The sequence below is a fragment of the Conger conger genome, chromosome 16, assembly GCF_963514075.1.
Source record: "Conger conger chromosome 16, fConCon1.1, whole genome shotgun sequence".
In the NCBI taxonomy this organism is placed as follows: domain Eukaryota; kingdom Metazoa; phylum Chordata; class Actinopteri; order Anguilliformes; family Congridae; genus Conger; species Conger conger.
In genome coordinates this window covers 21,116,658-21,135,067 of record NC_083775.1, presented here as the reverse complement: position 1 = coordinate 21,135,067, position 18,410 = coordinate 21,116,658, and the positions used below count along the sequence as shown (strand labels likewise).

Below are 18,410 nucleotides of genomic sequence, written 5' to 3'. Positions count from 1 at the left end.
ATATACCAACAAGATATATGTGCCCTCAGGTTTTCTTCCACAACAAAGTCCAAGGCACTCTGAGAGAGAGAGAGAGAGAGAGAGAGAGAGAGAGAGAGAGAGAGAGAGAGAGAGAGAGAGAGAGAGAGAGAGAGAGAGAGAGAGACTTTTAAGTTGTTTTTGTCAACAGTAAGAAAAAATACCCCAAAATCACAAATTATTGACACACACCAAGAAAACAACCCAAAGATACACAGAAATTGTATGACTTCAAATGGGATGATACTCTCTCCTACAGAGAAATGCAGGCTATTTGTGACGAATATAGCCGTCACTGGTTATCAATAACCAATAACAGTCGACATGCGTCATATCGCGTTGGCTTACTGAACAGTTCTAAATAGCTTTATTATTAAGTTTTTCGTACAGTAGATTTAGGCTACTTCACCTTAGCTAAGAGCGCTGCGACACCTTTACCCCTGAATGCCACAGGAACTTGTGTTGTTAACAAATTTACTTCTCTGTCCCCCGTGAATTCATATCTCAGCACGGCTGTTTCCAGACCTCCTGTTGGGAAATGGACGATTATGTAACTTGGCCTAAGGGGAAAACATTTCTATAGTCTCAAAATTCGATTGAGCTTTAACGCATGATATTACTGAACAATGCCATGTAATCACGAGTTGACACCAAACTGCAGAGCTAATGGTTTTCAAAATGAGTCTCGAAAAAATCTCGTGCATGCTGCCCTTATCCTTACCCAGGCTGAGAGTGAAACACTTTCGATGTCTATCGTGTTCAATCTTAGAGTTGCTTACAAGACCTGTGGTGCTCAATGCAGACCTTGCGGTTTTGAAATTGTACACGAGAATATTTTCTTTCAGTACATTTGAATAGGAGCCCAATAACCGTGACGCCAATAATCGTGACGCCATGCTTACAGCAAGGTGCTGGTCAGCTAGTTTGCTGCTGTACTGTTGTGTACGTTCCGTTCTGCTTAGTACATTACGTGCTGTTGCAAAGATGGTGGAGGTACGAACAAGAAACACATGTTGTATTGCAAGGCAATGTTGTGCGTAAATTGTACTCACTATAGTTAGTTGGGGAAATTATTTCTATGAAAGTCAGCCATATATCTGTCAGTTATCAAAGAAAATGTAACAGCGTGACCAAATTCATTTCGTAATTAAATCAGGTAAGGTAGTTCAAAATAATAATGCCCATGTAGGAGTATGGGAACAACAAGGTGCAAAGGAGGCTTTTTGTGGACGGAGAAAATAAACGTGTTGTTTATTGCATTCTCTCATTCAAAAACTCACAACACACGAACCCTCTCTCGCAACACTTCCTGAAAATCATTACCGCTAAGGAACATGGATAATGTAGTTGCATAGTAACGTTAACAAGGGCTAGATCGCAGTGAAGTCTAAACCACTGAAACACACTGTCCTGCTAGTGAGTGGCCACTACACCCTTACACTAAACGCCGTATAGAAAGGAATTGGCAGCCCAGGCAATAGTCTACTAATTGAAAATATCACTGGTGAACAAAATACCTTACTTAGGATGAGTTTCACTTGATTCCAATTAAAACCAGAATAATAAGATACTTCGCCTTCATAGATTGCTAGCGGGCAGAAAATCCACGTAGGTATCCCTCTCCACGTACTCAACCACATAACCCAATCTTAAAGGCAGTAGATATGCATGGAAAAAAGATACCGTGCATGGTACCAAACAGCCAGACGCTCGGTGGCGCTAGAATGTAATTCTTGATCTGACCACTGTCTATACAGTTTGCCTGAGATGTAAATTTGCCTCCATTATAAAAAAAATTGTCCATGTTTTAGTTTGTGCACATTTCAGTATATTATCACTAACAGTACCCTATTATTGTTGTTTTCTAAATCACTTATTACGTTATTAGCACTAAAATATTCAATTGAATGTATGTTTAAAAAATAGTTTAATCCGAAACTAATCGACACTAATGTCTAATCGAAAGAACATCACCATAAATAGTCTAAATAAAGGGACATGTCATAGCCACAGACATTATTGTCAATGCAATTTCAGAGTCTGTTACGATGTCCACTCCTGTTGCATTTTCAGAATGTATAGCCTATTAGACTGTAGGCTATTTGAACTTTTAATTTTTATTAAAATATTGTATCGATTCAAATGTGTTATCATATTTGCATACTACAACAGGCTACTGGAGGTGGCTATTGGAAGTGGTGATCTTACAGTTCTGTGGATATACCCTACTGTAATTCGGGCGCACAGAACAGTTCTGTGTTCGAGTGAGAACTGGTTCTATAAAAACCATAGAAGAAGAAACGACTTCGGTCGATGCGACAGTTTCGGTGGAATAATTGTCCCATGTCACTAGGTTGTTAGGTTAAAGGCTGACCCTAAAATCTACAGTCACGTTTACAATATCGGAATAATAATGTCCGATTTCGACGAGTTCGAAAAACAGCTGAGCGAAAACCGCCAGGGTGAGTTTTTGGTCAAGGTGAAATGGGTAACTCGGCTAACCACGTAACGTTATAACGTTAGCTTGCTTGCTTATTTGCTAGCGGAACCCATAGTTTTTATTAGCTAACGTTAGCCAGACAGGTCGTTACAGTGCTGGTTGTGGCCAGCTTAGTTTAGCTGGCTGCAAACTTGCGTGTTTTGTAAATTGTGGTGCAATAATTTGCTGGCGTTCGCAAATGTATTTGAAACTAGCAGATAGAAAAATAATCTGCGCAAGCTCGCTTCCCATTACGTTAGATATATGAGAAAGGCCTTTGGTAGCTAACATTACATTAGATGCATTGATTTAGCTAGCTTACCAGCAAGCTAACAGTTACTCAACTGAACGATCCCATTGAGCGTGCTATTTGTGTTGGCTGTATGTTCAATATTGTAAGCGCTACTTGTCTTGGACCGTTAGCTAATCAGCCAGCTAGCTGGATATGCCGCATCGTTCATGAGGCTGTTACTAGTACAGTTCAGGTGCAACATGAAACACATTTGCCGTGCAGCTTGGAAGACTGCAGTGGCGATAATATTTCGTGAACTATTAGTTAACATTACCCCGCCCTGACACTTATTGTCACCGTTAACTGGTGATGGGTAACGTTTATGTTAGTTATAAAGCTACCTGGATACGAAAACTGAAAACTGTTATGACAGCCGGTCTTAGTGCTGTCAAGTCAAGTTGAAGATGGAGCTGGCAAGCAAACTTGTGTAAGAAGCTGTCCTAGATTTGCTGTAGGTACCTGTTTTATTTGCATAAAGAACTCAAGATGGCCATTTTCACTTATTGGTGTACATATAAATAATCTGTGTTCTAAGCAGTCTTTTCAGTGGCTTAATCACAAACAGCAAACTGAGGACGCAAGGTTATTTGCAAAAGGTCCAAATTCGGTTTAAGTAATTTTTAAAGAAACGTCGTAGTGACGTAAAATAGCTTTCTATTATAATGCTGTAGCATCAGCATCCGAGGCAGCTGACTGCTGACTCTTCACCCCCAAGCTAACGGACTAGTTTATGCTCAGTGTCTCCGCAGTTGATGAAGTACTAGACTAGCCTAACTTGCCAACTCCCTTATGTGCACCAAAGTTAGAAATCGATTTGCGGTTTCCAGATGTTTTACACATGAGCACAATAAGTCTATTGTGATTCTTCACTGTTTTATTTTATTTTTTCCATGAATGTTGATTTTTATATCGTGCCGACACTTCTTTCCTTGGGTCACGGGTTGCATTATCCAACTAGTTTTTGAAAAAGAACCAGGTAACATTCACACACTAACCCTGGAGGCATAATATAGCGTAATATAGCATAATATCCATCCATCCATTATCTTAACCCGCTTATCCTGAATAGGGTCGCAGGGGGGCTGGAGCCTATCCCGCATACATTGGGCGAAAGGCAGGAATACACCCTGGACAGGTCGCCAGTCCATCGCAGGGGGCATAATTTAGAGTTGCTTTTTTTTCATTAAGCCCCTATACTAGCTATTATGAAGTCTACAGGTCAACTTCTGTAAGTATTAAAAATTGCATTAATTCCAGACACAAAATGGGCCGAAAACTTACCTAAAAACTGAAATGACAAATAGGTTCCAGAAAGTGAACAGTGCCTTTAACATTGAACATTCTCCCTGCTGTTGACACCAAAACATAAAAAATAAAAGAAAAAGATGCATTAAGGCTGGGCTAAAAACCCATTTGTATCAGTGTCCCTATTCTATTACTGCACTGTTTGCATTTTGCTTGTTTTATTGTTGCCTTTGTAAAAGCACTTTGATATCATCACTGTATGATGAAAAGCGCTATATAAAGAAAATGTATTATTATATTATTATTATTATTATTATTATTATTATTATTATTATTATTATTATTAATAATAATAATAATACCCGGATTACTTCACAGGGACTAACCTGAAATATGGAGAGCTGGCGCTCAAAGATCTGAAATGTAACACCTTTAATTAAAACAGGGTGACTGACATATTCAAAATGTTCCAAATTTCATAGATCTTATATTTTTGCGAAGGAACATAACCAAGTACAAAACTCTGATTCTCTGCACTGTAACATAGCAACAGAAAGGGAGAGTGGGTTGAAGAGAACATAATCTCCAACAATGTCCATTTCAGTTTCTTTAGGAATAAAGAAATCTGCGGAGTACTCTATCTCAGTGCATTGGGGACACTAAACAATAAGAAATATGAATAATATACTGTATGAAGGACATCATTATATCTCACCCCATTGACACTTGTGCTACCGAATAATTACTTTTAGTTGACACTAATCAACTGAAATACAAGTGCTTTGAAAGGTTGTACGGTGTCTGTGGTGTTGCATTGTCAGTTTCAACCAGTCTGAAGCTTAATTTAATAACAAATATACCCCTAAGTGTTGTATTTTACTTCCACCGTAAATTTTACTGAGGCAGCCTCAGCCTCTGGTGTATTGTAGGCCCATCTCCCTCCCTCTATAGCACAGTGTGTCTCATCCTGTCTGGGTCTCTCTCCCTCTATAGCACAGTGTGTCTCATCCTGTCAGGGTGTCTCTCCCTCTATAGCACAGTGTGTCTCATCCTGTCAGGGTGTCTCTCCCCCATTAGCACAGTGTGTCTCATCCTGTCAGGGTGTCTCTCCCTCTATAGCACAGTGTGTCTCATCCTGTCAGGGTGTCTCTCCCTCTATAGCACAGTGTGTCTCATCCTGTCAGAGTGTCTCTCCCTCTATAGCACAGTGTGTCTCATCCTGTCTGGGTCTCTCTCCCTCTATAGCACAGTGTGTCTCATCCTGTCTGGGTCTCTCTCCCTCTATAGCACATTGTGTCTCATCCTGTCAGGGTGTCTCTCCCTCTATAGCACAGTGTGTCTCATCCTGTCTGGGTCTCTCTCCCTCTATAGCACAGTGTGTCTCATCCTGTCAGGGTGTCTCTCCCTCTATAGCACAGTGTGTCTCATCCTGTCTGGGTCTCTCTCCCTCTATAGCACAGTGTGTCTCATCCTGTCAGGGTGTCTCTCCCTCTATAGCACAGTGTGTCTCATCCTGTCAGGGTGTCTCTCCCTCTATAGCACAGTGTGTCTCATCCTGTCAGGGTGTCTCTCCCTCTATAGCACAGTGTGTCTCATCCTGTCTGGGTGTCTCTCCCTCTATAGCACAGTGTGTCTCATCCTGTCAGGGTATCTCTCCCCCATTAGCACAGTGTGTCTCATCCTGTCAGGGTGTCTCTCCCTCTATAGCACAGTGTGTCTCATCCTGTCAGGGTGTCTCTCCCTCTATAGCACAGTGTGTCTCATCCTGTCAGGGTGTCTCTCCCTCTATAGCACAGTGTGTCTCATCATGTCAGGGTGTCTCTCCCTCTATAGCACAGTGTGTCTCATCCTGTCAGGGTGTCTCTCCCTCTATAGCACAGTGTGTCTCATCCTGTCTGGGTCTCTCCCTCTATAGCACAGTGTGTCTCATCCTGGGTCTCTCCCTCTATAGCACAGTGTGTCTCATCCTGCCTTTCAGAGCGGGAGAAGGAGAGACACAGGAAGCGAAGCCGCAGCGGGTCCCAGGGCCGCGGTGAGAAGCACCGCAGCTGGAGCAAAGACCGCGGCAGCCGCAGCCGCGAGAAGCACGACCGCGACCGCAAGAGCCGCGACCGCAGGAGCAGCTCCCGCGACCACAAGAAGCACAGGTACGCTCAGCCACTCCCAACCGGCCTGCTCTTAAGGAGGCCCAGGAATGCAAAAAAGCATGCAGACGTGGTCAGGAGGTTCAGTTGTTTTTCAGACCAAATGTCAGAATCTCTAAAGTGTGCAGAGTATTGTGCAAAAAACTAAAGACATCCAGTGAGCAGCCGTTCTGCGGGCAAAAACGCGTTGTTAATGGGAGAGGTCAGAGGAGAAGAGTCAGACTGGTTGAAGCTGACAGGAAGGTGTGATATGCAGAAGAGCATCTCTGAACACATCAAACGTCTAAGCGGATAGGCTACAGCAGTAGTAAAAAGTGTATGAAAAATATCTAAAGTGCTCTGTGAGTGATGAACTCTGTACAATCTGTTTTTTTATCAGCTTTTCTCCTCGAAGGATGCGAAAGAAAAGAACGTGCAAATACTGGGACGTGCCCCCCCCAGGGTTCGAGCACATCACTCCGATGCAGTACAAGGCCATGCAAGGTAGCGCACCTGCCCTGGTCCTCTGTCTGATTAAAGGTTGGTCAAAATGACCTAGAGTAAATACCAAAGACATCACCAATATTAAAGGTAAAATATTTTGTAGCAGTCTTGCCATATTTGTCCTGGTTTTACCTAGCCTAGAAGGTACTCTACGCAAAGTAATTAGTTGAACATTTTATTTTGTAGACAAACCCTTCAGCTACTGTGTGGGAGACTATCGATCTTTATATGCTGTAGAGTCAGTCAGGTCATGGTGACCCCAACCCTGTTTAACCATGCTAATCCCAGAGGAAAAGGGGCCGGCCTCTCCAGCACACTGAAGTGGAATATTTTTACAATGTCATGTTACTACAATCGCTCTCTCGCACTCTGTCTCTCTTGTGCTCTCTCTCTCGTGCTCTCTGCCCTCCTCTCTCTCTTTCTCACTCTCCCTCCTCCTCTTGCTCTCTCTCTCTGTCTCTCGCTCTCCCCCTCCTCTCGTTCTCTTTCTCTCTCTCGCTCTCCCCGTCGTCTTGCTCTCTCTCTGTCTCTCGCTCTCCCCCTCCTCTCATTCTCTTTCTCTATCTCTCGCTCTACCCCCCTCCTCTCGTTCTCTCTGTCTTCCTCTCGCTCTCCGCCTACCTCTCTCTCTCTGTCTCCCACTCTACCCCCTCTCTCTCTCACATTCTGTTTCTCTCTCTCTCTCTCTCTGTCTCTCACTCTCCCCCTTCCTATCTGTCTCTCTCGTGCTCTCTCTCTGTCTCACGCTCTCCTCCCTCCTCTCTCTCTCCCTCTCTCTCACTCTCACTCACACTCACAGCTGCCGGGCAGATCCCCACCATAGCTCTGCTGGCGACCTCTACCACCAGTGGCGTAGCAGTAACTCCCACACAGGTGCCAATGGTGGGCAGCCAGATGACCAGGCAGGCCAGAAGACTCTATGTTGGCAATATTCCTTTTGGGGTGACTGAGGTGAACTTCCTGGGCCTTTAAATATTTAAGACATCTTTAGACCAACATTTCACCGGCTGATGTTTTCTCTCTTTTACATTTTATAGCACGGGTTTGTCTAGTCATGGCAATACAGAAATGTCAGATGCATTCCACTTCCCACAGGATTTTACACATAGCTCTAATTGCAAAATTTTAATTAAGACTAAAAAAATTTAAAAACAGTTTTTTTATAGAGACAAATTCGAGATGTCATTTATTGAAATATGTTGTTATATAGTGCTAGCATTTTTAGATGCTAGTTTGAAGCACAACATTTGATAGCAACAACAACTGCAAGAATAGCCCCAAATAGATTATTCAAAATTCCAGTTTAAAAAAAAAAGTATATGTAGGTGGTGAGTATTTTGGTGTCTGAACACAGTTTTTTGTGTGTCCGTTTCCAGGAATCGATGGCAGACTTCTTTAATGCCCAAATGCGGCTTGCAGGGCTCTCCCAGGCCCCCAGCAACCCTGTTCTCGCTGTGCAGATTAACCAGGACAAGAACTTTGCTTTCCTAGAGGTGAGCAGCCTCATCATTACAGCTGTGAAATAGCCGAAGCAACATCACTCAAAACGTTATCAAAGTCATTGTTTTTAAACCACCTTTTCGGTGGGGCCGCGGTGCAGGCTAAGATGCAGCAGACTTGCGGTTGCACACTAGGGACCGGGGTTTGATTCCTGGTCCTGCCAAAAGCCAAGTTTGGCCGGCTCACGTGGAGCGGCATAATTGGCTTGCCGCTCCAGAGGGAGGGTCTTGGCAGGGTTAGCTGTTCGCCGTACAATAAGCGCCTCGGACGCCTTGGAACCACGGAAACTATTAGAGAGATGAGACGTCTTGAAGAAGGCCAAGACGTCACTCTTCCACCAGGGGCGGGGTGTGGATGGTGTATCTAACACTAACTTGAATTGAATTAGAGGAGGGTACAATTGGCTACTAAATTGGGAGAAAAAGGGAAACATCAGAAATACATATTTTTTTAAAACACCTTTTCAGCTATTGTGTTCATTCTCTCCCTCAATTGTTAGTTGCCCACCTGTAATACAAGTACATTGATCAAGGGTACAACAGAAATTCCCCACTACAGTCGTGGAGTTGCTAGCCTAGCTCCATAGCCATTGTACCGTTATGTTTCACTGGCGCTATTCCATTGATCTGTTCAATGATCTGAAACACTTTCTGCTGAGTTAAGCAGCTACTTCACAATAGAGGACACCACACTGCCACGCCTGACACAGGAAGATCACAATCGCAATAATCGCAGTCAACCAGAGGGGTCACTGTTGTGCAGCAAGGTGGGGGAATAACCTGCCCACAGGAACCCCCTCTCCCTTCAGATTCTGCTCCAAAGCATAGAGCTCATTTCTGCTTCGAGGGTTAGTGCATTAGCTAGATATGCTGTCCCAAGAGCCCTGTCCACACCGGTTATCAAACAGCCCTGGGCTTTCTGTCTGCTGTAGCTGAAGAACAGTTTGATCAGTCTTTACAGCTCTATGGCAGTTTTATCTGGTGAAATTGTGACTTTGCTCTGTTCTTTTGTGTAATCGTTGTAGTGTAAATGAATATAGCACTGCAGTTCTATCATTTAACCATATTCTTTTTACCTCCTGTGATGTGAAGGGCAGTCAATATGAGATTTACAGCGTAGTGTTCCCTCTGTAATGTGTTCCTGGGCTACGCTGTAAGTAATTTACAGTTTTCTATTTTTTCCCCAATATGAATTCAGTTTCGCTCCGTCGATGAAACCACGCAAGCGATGGCCTTCGACGGCATCATCTTCCAGGGTCAGTCTTTAAAAATCAGGAGGCCACACGACTACCGCCCGCTCCCTGGCATCTCGGAGCAGCCGGCTTTCCATGTCCCAGGTCTGGGTGACGGACTGTCTCTGCTTTACCCCTGCTTTACCTCTGCTTATTCTGAATGCAGCGTCTGTCTTTTCCAAGGGTCAACTAGCGCAATATTCAATACAAACATCCTAAATAGTCATAGCTGATGATACCGTTCAGCAGGGGGGTCAAACTCCAGTCCAGGAAGGCCGCAGTGTCTACAGGTGTTTGTGGTTTCCTTTCAATGTGTAGCCAGTTAAGGCCTTGAGAACAAGGTATGTGCCAATGAAAGATTTTGAAATGTATCTCCTGTGCTAAAACAAACCAGCAGACCCTGCTGCCCTCCAGGACTGGAGTTCGACACCCATGCTGTTCAGAGTTCATTTTACTAGATTACTGGACTTGTACTTACCTATCTTGTATCTGTGAAACAGAATTTTTAAGTATACCATATTACAGTATTAATACACCATGGCTTTTAATACACACCATTGTTGTACAGAGAGCCCTCAACATACAGAACATATATATCCCCTCTGTAGATTTATGAGGTGTATTGTCATCTCTTTCTTCTTTCGTTAGGCTATGTGCTTCTGTTGAGTCATGTTTGAAGATCCACTCTCTGGACCACAGTGTGGTGGTGTACAGTCAATTACAGATAATTTTAATTTTGTGTTCTAATGCTTAAGAAAGCATAGTTGATGGCATTAATATGGGCCCGGCTGCATACTGTGCAGTAAAATGGGAGCATGCAGTTCTTCAGCATGCCATTACGTGGAGTAGTTTGTGAAGCATTGCTGTGTTTTATGTGTTGTTTTGTGCAGGTGTGGTTTCCACGGTGGTCCCCGACTCCCCGCACAAACTTTTCATCGGTGGACTGCCTAACTATCTCAATGATGATCAGGTACTTAACCTTTCTGCCAAGTCTGACTTCTTACATTTATCACTCTCTCTGACACAAATAACACAAATCACACACTTGGTATAAGGTTGTCTTTTTCGCTCTCCTTCTTCCTGGAGCTAGAAATTGTGCTCATAGCAGCGTCGACCATTGTGGTTCTTTTCAAAACATGGAGGGTTAGCGAATACTCGCTAAAACGACACCAAGTGAAACGGGATTCCCCACCATGTATAGAAACCACGCCATGATAGACTATTCGTCACCAGATACCAACACTGTAGTTCTACCTTTGCATCATTTAATTATTTCCACAATAAGTGGATAGGATGATGATGATGATGGATCTATCAAGATAAACTACGTTTTTACTGAATGAGAATGAAAATTTGCTGGCTCTTTATCATTTATATTTTTCCATTGATAAAAAAAACAAAACATTTTTCAAACTGTCTGAGGATAAAAAGCGTGATTTGTGATAGCATCGCTATAATTTATTTTCTTATCGGACACCCTTATCCTGCAGCGCTTCATTGCTTATGTTTACACACCTGCTGATATTGCCAGTGCCAGTTCGGGTGAAGTTCACTCAAGGGCACAGGCAGAGATTTGACCCGGCAACCTTCCGATCACAAACTCAGTCCCCAAACCCTGCACATTCAAGCCCGTCACAATTAACGGATAATAATTGTTCTCCTGCAGGTTTTTTCCCCCTCTTTTCTCCAAATTGCATTGCCTTGGATTACTTGTGTCTGTAATGTGAAATCTGTTTGTGTGTCTAAACAATACAGAGGCTGTATACACAGCTTGTGGTTTACTGCCATGCAGTCAGCAGACATCTTTCTCTCAAAAAGTTGAGTAAATATCTCTGAAACAGAGATTACACAGGAGCTGTTTAGGGTAGCTTCACATTACCTTGTGGTTAACCGTGTTTACTGTGGAACGATTTATATCCATACAAATGCTGATAAGTTTGAAGGAGTAATGCAAGATTCCTTCAATAAAGATGATGTACCCCAAGAATAATGCATTCACCAGATTATGGTCCAGTTACAAATCTCATCATATAGATGATGATATTAGCATGTAAACTTCTACTATTTACATGATCCCCATTTTAAAGATAGTCATTTAGAAGTGATCAATCTATATACAGTGGGCTCCAGAAATATTGGCACCCCTGATGCACAAAAAATACTTTTGCTGCTGAAAAGGATTCATACATTTTTCATTAGTAATATTTTACCATACACATACTTACACATGGTTTGGGTGCCAGTGTAAAATTTCTCATACAATTACAAATCAAGGTATTTTGTAGGCCAAATGCAAAAAAATAATTGACGGTGCTCCATCTTAAGATTTAAGTTCCAAAAGAAACGTGCAAGAATGTCACTGTTCTGCAGTTATGCTGTTCGTTGGAATTGGAATCGTTTCAAATTCATTGTTAAATGTAAGTTGAGATCGAACAGCGTGATTGTACCCTGGTGTTAATTATATTTCATAATTTCATTATTTATTTATTTTATGCAGTCACTCCAACTGCTCTGATACTCACAGCTCTTTCATTTTTGTTCCCCCACTTTGTCCCCAGCTAGGGGCTGTAAGATCGTTAGGCCTTCGCGCATAATTTGTTCAGTAGTACTGACCTACTGCTGCCATGCCAACATGTAACACAAGGCAAGTAAGACATTCCGGCCCTCGCACGGATACACCCCTCAGCCAGCAGGGGGCCCCCTTCTCGCCGCCTCTCTCTCTCTCCATCACCCAATGGAGTGCGCTCAGGCCCACGGGGTGACGTCCTTGGTTCCTATGGTTGTGCGGGGTGGGGTGGGGTGGGGGGGGGGGGTTTCAGAGAATGTCTTTATTACTATGAAAGTCTGATATTTGGGGCTTTTCTTTTACACACATTTATAAATTAAGGGTTACCTAAAAGCCTGCTTTTTCATGAAGGTTTGATAAGTATAAGTGATAAGTAAGTGTGATAAGTAAATGCTGAATAGCATTTATAAAATGCGTAGGTATGTATGTTTACAGGTTTACAGTATGATCAGTTCTATTTGTAACTGGGGTGTATTTGTGTGCTTTATTTATTAGTTTGCTAAGTGCGTTCTTATTTTGTTTCTGCAACCTTTTCTTATGAAACGGAGCCAATACATCCGGCACACAAAAAAACCATTTTCTTATATCTGCAGGAAATATGAAGTCATGCAGAGGTTTATTTTTTTATGGTGTATATCGTACGTATAGTTGTATTACCATTTTGTTTTTGAAATTTGGCTTTTTCAACTCAAATTAACACAGTTGTTCGATTGAACATAATGAGGTAATTTTTTTCTGACTTTACTAACTGAACAGTGCAATGATTTTAAAGTGGGCTAAGTGAGCTGATTTAATCAGAGTTGTGTTTACCTTTGAGTGTTTCTCATTGTAAACACGATTTGGATTCTTTGTTTCATTCTTCTTCATTGTTCTGTTTATTTTAAGGATTCTTTAGAAAGAAGATTATATTACAAGATGAACTCAAAGCCATTCATACTAGCATGGCTTTATCTCATAATTCTTCTGAGGTGAAATGAAACCAAAATGACAGTATATAAATTACATGAATGATAAGGTAACAACATGTGAAGTATATGCCCTCGGATAAGAACATTACAAGGCTATTGTGTCCTTGTTTTGCGAAATGGCAAGATTTCCCTTTCGTTAAATTCGTATTAATAGTTATTTAGCTGGCACATTGAAAGACACAGAGCAGGTTTCACAATATTGGTGTCACTTTTGGCCTTTATCGGTTTGGAATGTTCCAGCAATATAGGGTAGGACTGTAACAATGTAATGCAAGTAATTCAAGATGGCTGCTTTGGCAAAGCTGATTGTTTCATTTGTCTCGGTCTCTTGTGCAGGTCAAGGAGCTCTTGACTTCGTTCGGACCCCTCAAAGCTTTCAACCTTGTGAAGGACAGTGCCACCTCATTGTCCAAAGGTTACGCCTTTTGTGAATATGTAGATATCAGTGCGACTGACCAGGTATGATTGGCCAGTAATGGAGTCTCCTTAACTCGTCATTTTCAAGTAAATAGTCTTGGGTCATCCAATAATGTGTCTTTTTTTCAAATGTATTTGCTCGACATGTATTCCGGCCTGTAGCGTAGTGGTTTAGGTACATGGCTGGGACACGCAAGGACGGTGATTCGATCCCCGGTGTAGCCACAATAAGATCCGCACAGCCGTTGGGCCCTTGAGCAAGGCCCTTAACTCATTGCTCCAGGGGAGGATTGTCTCCTGCTTAGTCTAATCAACTGTACATCGCTGTGGATAACAGCGTCTGCCAAATGCAAATAATGTAATGTCATGTAATCCTGCTAATGTAAAGAATTACAGATAATTGAGATTTTTGTCTGCAAATGTCTGCAAAATCAAGATAAGCAAATGTTCCACCACACTTAATACTGAGAGTTGAGACGATGGATAGATGTTCATTGGTAACACCACTTTCTTATTTCACATTATCCATGTCCAACTCTTTTTGGTTGCTAACAGTGTCTGTGTGTGTCTGTGTGTGTCTGTGTGTGTGTGCGTGTGCGTCTGTGTGTGTCTGTGTGTGTGTGTGCGTGTGCGTCTGTGTGTGTCTGTGTGTGTGTGTGTGTGCGTTTGTGTGTGTCTGTGTGTGTGTGTGTGTGTATCTGTGTCTGTGTCTGTCTGTGTGTGTGTGTGTTTTCAGGCGGTGGCAGGACTCAATGGCATGCAACTTGGGGACAAAAAGCTGATCGTTCAGAGGGCAAGCGTGGGAGCTAAGAATGCTAATCCTGTGAGCATGGCTCCTTTTACCAGTACTTATCCAATTACAAGGACAACTGAAGAGCATACACTATTTAATCCATAAATGGGTTTCACTGAGTACTGGGAAGGCTGCAAGAACAAAGTACAATATTCCATTTTCAGAGGAATTATGTTTTTCGGAACTAATTCATGGGTTGTACAGAAATGTAACATTTTAAAAGCATTGAAGACAGGTTCTTAGATTGTTGTTAGTTGCCTTGCATTGTACAGTTGCATAATTTACCTGACTAAATCTGTAGCCATAATCAAGCCTGCCTCTGAATAGATGGGTTTCCCCGGCAGACTTGCATCATGGAGACCCCAGTCACCCTGCAGGTCCCAGGCCTCCAGGGCCTGCAGACCTCGGGCGTGCCCACGGAGGTGCTGTGCCTCCTGAACATGGTGATGCCCGAGGAGCTGGTGGATGACGAGGACTACGAGGAGATCCTGGAGGACATCCGCGAGGAGTGCTGCAAGTACGGAAACGTGCGCTCCGTGGAGATCCCGCGCCCCGTCGACGGCGTGGAGGTGCCGGGCTGTGGGAAGGTGAGAGGCTGGGGGGTGGAGGTGGAGGTGCTGGGCTGTGGGAAGGTGAGAGGCTGGGGGGTGGGGGTGGGGGTGGGGGTGCCGGGCTGTGGGAAGGTGAGAGGCTGGGGGGTGGAGGTGGAGGTGCCGGGCTGTGGGAAGGTGAGAGGCTGGGGGGTGGAGGTGGACGTGCCGGGCTGTGGGAAGGTGAGAGGCTATGCTGGGGGGTGGGGGTGGGGGTGCCGGGCTGTGGGAAGGTGAGAGGCTATGCTGGGGGGTGGAGGTGGAGGTGGGGGTGCCGGGCTGTGGGAAGGTGAGAGGCTGGGGGGTGGAGGTGGAGGTGCCAGGCTGTGGGAAGGTGAGAGGCTGGGGGGTGGAGGTGGACGTGCCGGGCTGTGGGAAGGTGAGAGGCTATGCTGGGGGGTGGAGGTGGGGGTGGAGGTGCCGGGCTGTGGGAAGGTGAGAGGCTGGGGGGTGGAGGTGGAGGTGCCGGGCTGTGGGAAGGTGAGAGGCTGGGGGGTGGAGGTGGACGTGCCGGGCTGTGGGAAGGTGAGAGGCTATGCTGGGGGGTGGGCAGGGTGTCATATGGAAGCTGTTAAGGCTGCACGATGTATTGAATATTTATCGTCATCGAGATATGATATAAATACATTGCAAAAGACTGCTTGAACTGCAATGAATAGTATTTATTTAAATTGATGTTCTGTTAAATTGATTGCCTGTTCATGTGCAATTGTATCAGTAAGAGCATGTTGGAAATACATTTTTTTGTTTTTTATTTTTTTATTTGGAGGGCATAGGCTATTCATTGTCTGGGGTCTATGTTCACAGTGTACCTGAAGCACAAAGACATTAGAATTGTGCACACTTCAATATTTGTTTATTTATTGTCATCACAATATTCAACAACGTTATCAGATTTAGCATATTTTCCTCATACCGTGCTGCCCTAGAAGCTGTCACATACATGGGGCACAAGCATCCAGTTGAACAGTGTTTCTAATTCTACGTCTATGGTGCAGGACTCTGGCTAATTCACTGAATGTATTCAGAGCTTTGCTGAAAAGCACCCACCACCCTTAAGATGTAGATATGAAAAGCATTTGTGGTTTGAATAGATATACCTCAGTGCTAAGATAATGAATGGGTGATGCTGAATAGCATTTATTTCTTCCACACACTCCTTCCCCAGACCAATCTCTTCAAGGTCTTAGAAAAGTATAATCTGTTTTTGCTGAGAAAGATTGACGATTATCTTTAATGTTTCTTGTACACATTTCATATCTATTCAGCCTGGCTCCTGGATAATAATTTGCATTCTACTCCAAATGCTTGGGGCTTTGAATGAAGGTGAAAGAGCAGATCCTGGGACAGAATAAATTTTCAGAGATATTGAACCCATATCTCATCATTGATGGTCTGCAACACTACAAAACCGCCAACCATACAGCTCTTATCTATCTGTCCTTGAGTTCAGGGAGAATGGGACCATGAAAGGAGTTGAAAAGCCATTGAATTGATAACATTGAAATGAATACTGTTGAAGTAATCAATCCATGCATACACCAATGGTGTGGGGAAGATCTTGTTACAAATTGTATCAGTGTAGAGCATTGAAGATTTAGTGAAGGCACTAGCACAGTATTTGTGTGGCGCATTAATTATAAATTTTTCTCTTCCTGGTAGATTTTTGTGGAGTATGTTTCCGCGGCGGACTGTCAGAAGGCCATGCAGGCACTGACGGGTCGGAAATTCGCCAACAGAGTGGTCGTCACCAAATACTACGATCCAGACATGTACCACAGGCATGAGTTCTGAGGAAGCTGACGTGAAGGGGCACAGGAACAGGCACCAGCCTGGCCCACCCTAACCACAATGCTGAGAGCGCTCTGTCCAGTGCGGAATGAATATGTTCCCTCTGTACAGCGTTGGGTACACCTTTTTCCTCATTAACCCATACACGTATGAAAACAAGAAAGCTTTTAAAAAATGTTTTTTCCTCCTGAAAGGGATAGCTCCCTTCATGGGGTTCTTCTCCATTTTAGTTTTATGTATGTAATTAGGATTGGCCCAGACATTTTTCCCGTAAAATGAAGGCTGCTTATACAATTTTCGAATGACAAGTCCGCTTTACTGTGGCTAGTGTAGGGGCGTTTTGGGTGGGTTTGTGGCATAAAGATAGCAGATTAAATGTAATTCTCCAAACGCACATAACACCTCTGGAGGCATTACATCACTGTCCATGCTTGCTTTGGAGGTACTTGCAAGTGAATGTTCTTGCTTTAGACCAAGAACCCCCAAATGGTCATCAGAATCATCTGTAAATATATATAATGTCCTTCATCTTTATCAAAAAGATTGTCTGGGCCAATAAAACTAACTCTGAAACAGAAAGAATATCAAAGACCTCACAAAGTGAGCTACCTTTTTAGGATATTTTTCTCTGCTTAACTGACCATCAAACTTACGCAGTGAATGACAGATTTTGGAATGAAAATGTACAAAAAATAGTAATAATATTGCTTCATCATGCTGTCAACTGTCAGGTTTCTAACAGTAGAATTGCATATACTGTATATCCAACACAAAATAACTATAAACAGAGACAGTTATTTTAGATTTCAGACTACAAGATAGACATATTTATTGATTGGGTTTAGTCTTAGCATTTTAGTAGAACATATGTGAGAAGCATTTTGAGAGCAGTTTCCTTTAGATTTAGTTACATTTTAATAAAGCGTTGTACATGTTTGTGTAATATAGAAATAAATGTATGTATGTGTATTATGAGTATGAGTTACATTTGTGTGTGATCCCTCTGAAAAGAGCAATGCTCCAAAAAAAAAAAAACACCTGTAATTGGAATTATTTTAATTGGTTCAATTATGTAAATAATGTCTGTCGGAATGTAAATCCTCTGTTCCAAGTATGGCTCTATTCTGGTTCATTAAATTTACTTTAGCAAACACCATGGTAAATTAAGTTTGAAGTACTGATTAATAAAATATAAACGGGTTGCGTTAACTAGGTGTTTCTTGTTATGTATACAATTGTTATGAAATGAGGTGTTACTGTAGCAACAGTGCTGACAAGTAATATCAATGTATTTTACTTGCACTCTTCTGACACCTGGATGTGGAGGGGGGGGTGGGGGGGGGTGTACTGGAGAATGACGCAAATTCTTAAGAAAGATTTGTTTGTTTTGTCTTGATTGTGAATTTGCAAAGCTCCGTGGGGGGAATGAATCCTATTCAGTGCTTTAAAAACTCTTGAATATCTCCGTAAGTAAGTTTAGTTTTGAGTGTGAGTGCGTATAGGGAAAGTGTTGGTTTTTGTAAACCCCGACTTACCACTGCCATGCCTTGAATAAATGAATGCACCTTCTGACCAGTTTTGATAAATTTATTTTACTATGATGCTGTCGTCGGATGGTGCAGTGGGTAGCACTGCTGCCTCACAGCAAGGAGGTCCTGAGTTCGAATCCCCGTCGGCTGGGACCTCTCTGTGCGGAGTTTGCATGTTCTCCCTGTGTCTGCGTGGGTTTCCTCCGGGTACTCCGGTTTCCTCCCACAGTCCAAAGACATGCAGGTTAGGCTGATTGGAGAGTCTAAATTGCCCATAGGTATGAGTGTGTGAGTGAATGGTGTGTGTGCCCTGCGATGGACTGGCGACCTGTCCAGGGTGTATTCCTGCCTTTCGCCCAATGTA

The 18,410-nt window shown here is 43.0% G+C and overlaps 1 protein-coding gene across 3 annotated transcripts; it reads left to right on the top strand.

Moving 5' to 3' along the window:
- The first annotated feature begins 2,312 nt into the window (after positions 1-2,312).
- On the top strand, positions 2,313-17,726 carry LOC133115294 (splicing factor U2AF 65 kDa subunit-like). 3 transcript variants are annotated; one of them, XM_061225139.1, is made up of 11 exons: positions 2,313-2,480; positions 6,013-6,181; positions 6,558-6,661; positions 7,461-7,612; positions 8,038-8,154; positions 9,359-9,416; positions 10,283-10,362; positions 13,263-13,385; positions 14,080-14,166; positions 14,481-14,723; positions 16,389-17,726. In XM_061225139.1, the coding sequence occupies exons 1-11, from the start codon at positions 2,432-2,434 to the stop codon at positions 16,518-16,520; spliced, it is 1,314 nt and encodes a 437-aa protein (XP_061081123.1). In that variant the 5' UTR covers positions 2,313-2,431; the 3' UTR covers positions 16,521-17,726. The 3 variants fall into 3 exon arrangements, with proteins under 3 accessions (XP_061081123.1, XP_061081124.1, XP_061081122.1); XM_061225140.1 differs by having other exon boundaries at positions 9,359-9,497; positions 14,481-14,653; XM_061225138.1 differs by having other exon boundaries at positions 9,359-9,497.
- The last annotated feature ends 684 nt before the right edge of the window (positions 17,727-18,410 follow it).

What these genes read in the sequence shown, in the direction of transcription:
- LOC133115294 (XM_061225138.1), top strand. Translation starts at nt 2,432, where the DNA reads ATGTCCGATTTCGACGAGTTCGAAAAACAGCTGAGCGAAAACCGCCAG. An exon ending in GCAGTACAAGGCCATGCAAG is followed by an intron (nt 6,662 to 7,460) that starts GTAGCGCACCTG and finishes TCACACTCACAG; the next exon opens with CTGCCGGGCAGATCCCCACC. An exon ending in ATATCAGTGCGACTGACCAG is followed by an intron (nt 13,386 to 14,079) that starts GTATGATTGGCC and finishes GTGTGTTTTCAG; the next exon opens with GCGGTGGCAGGACTCAATGG.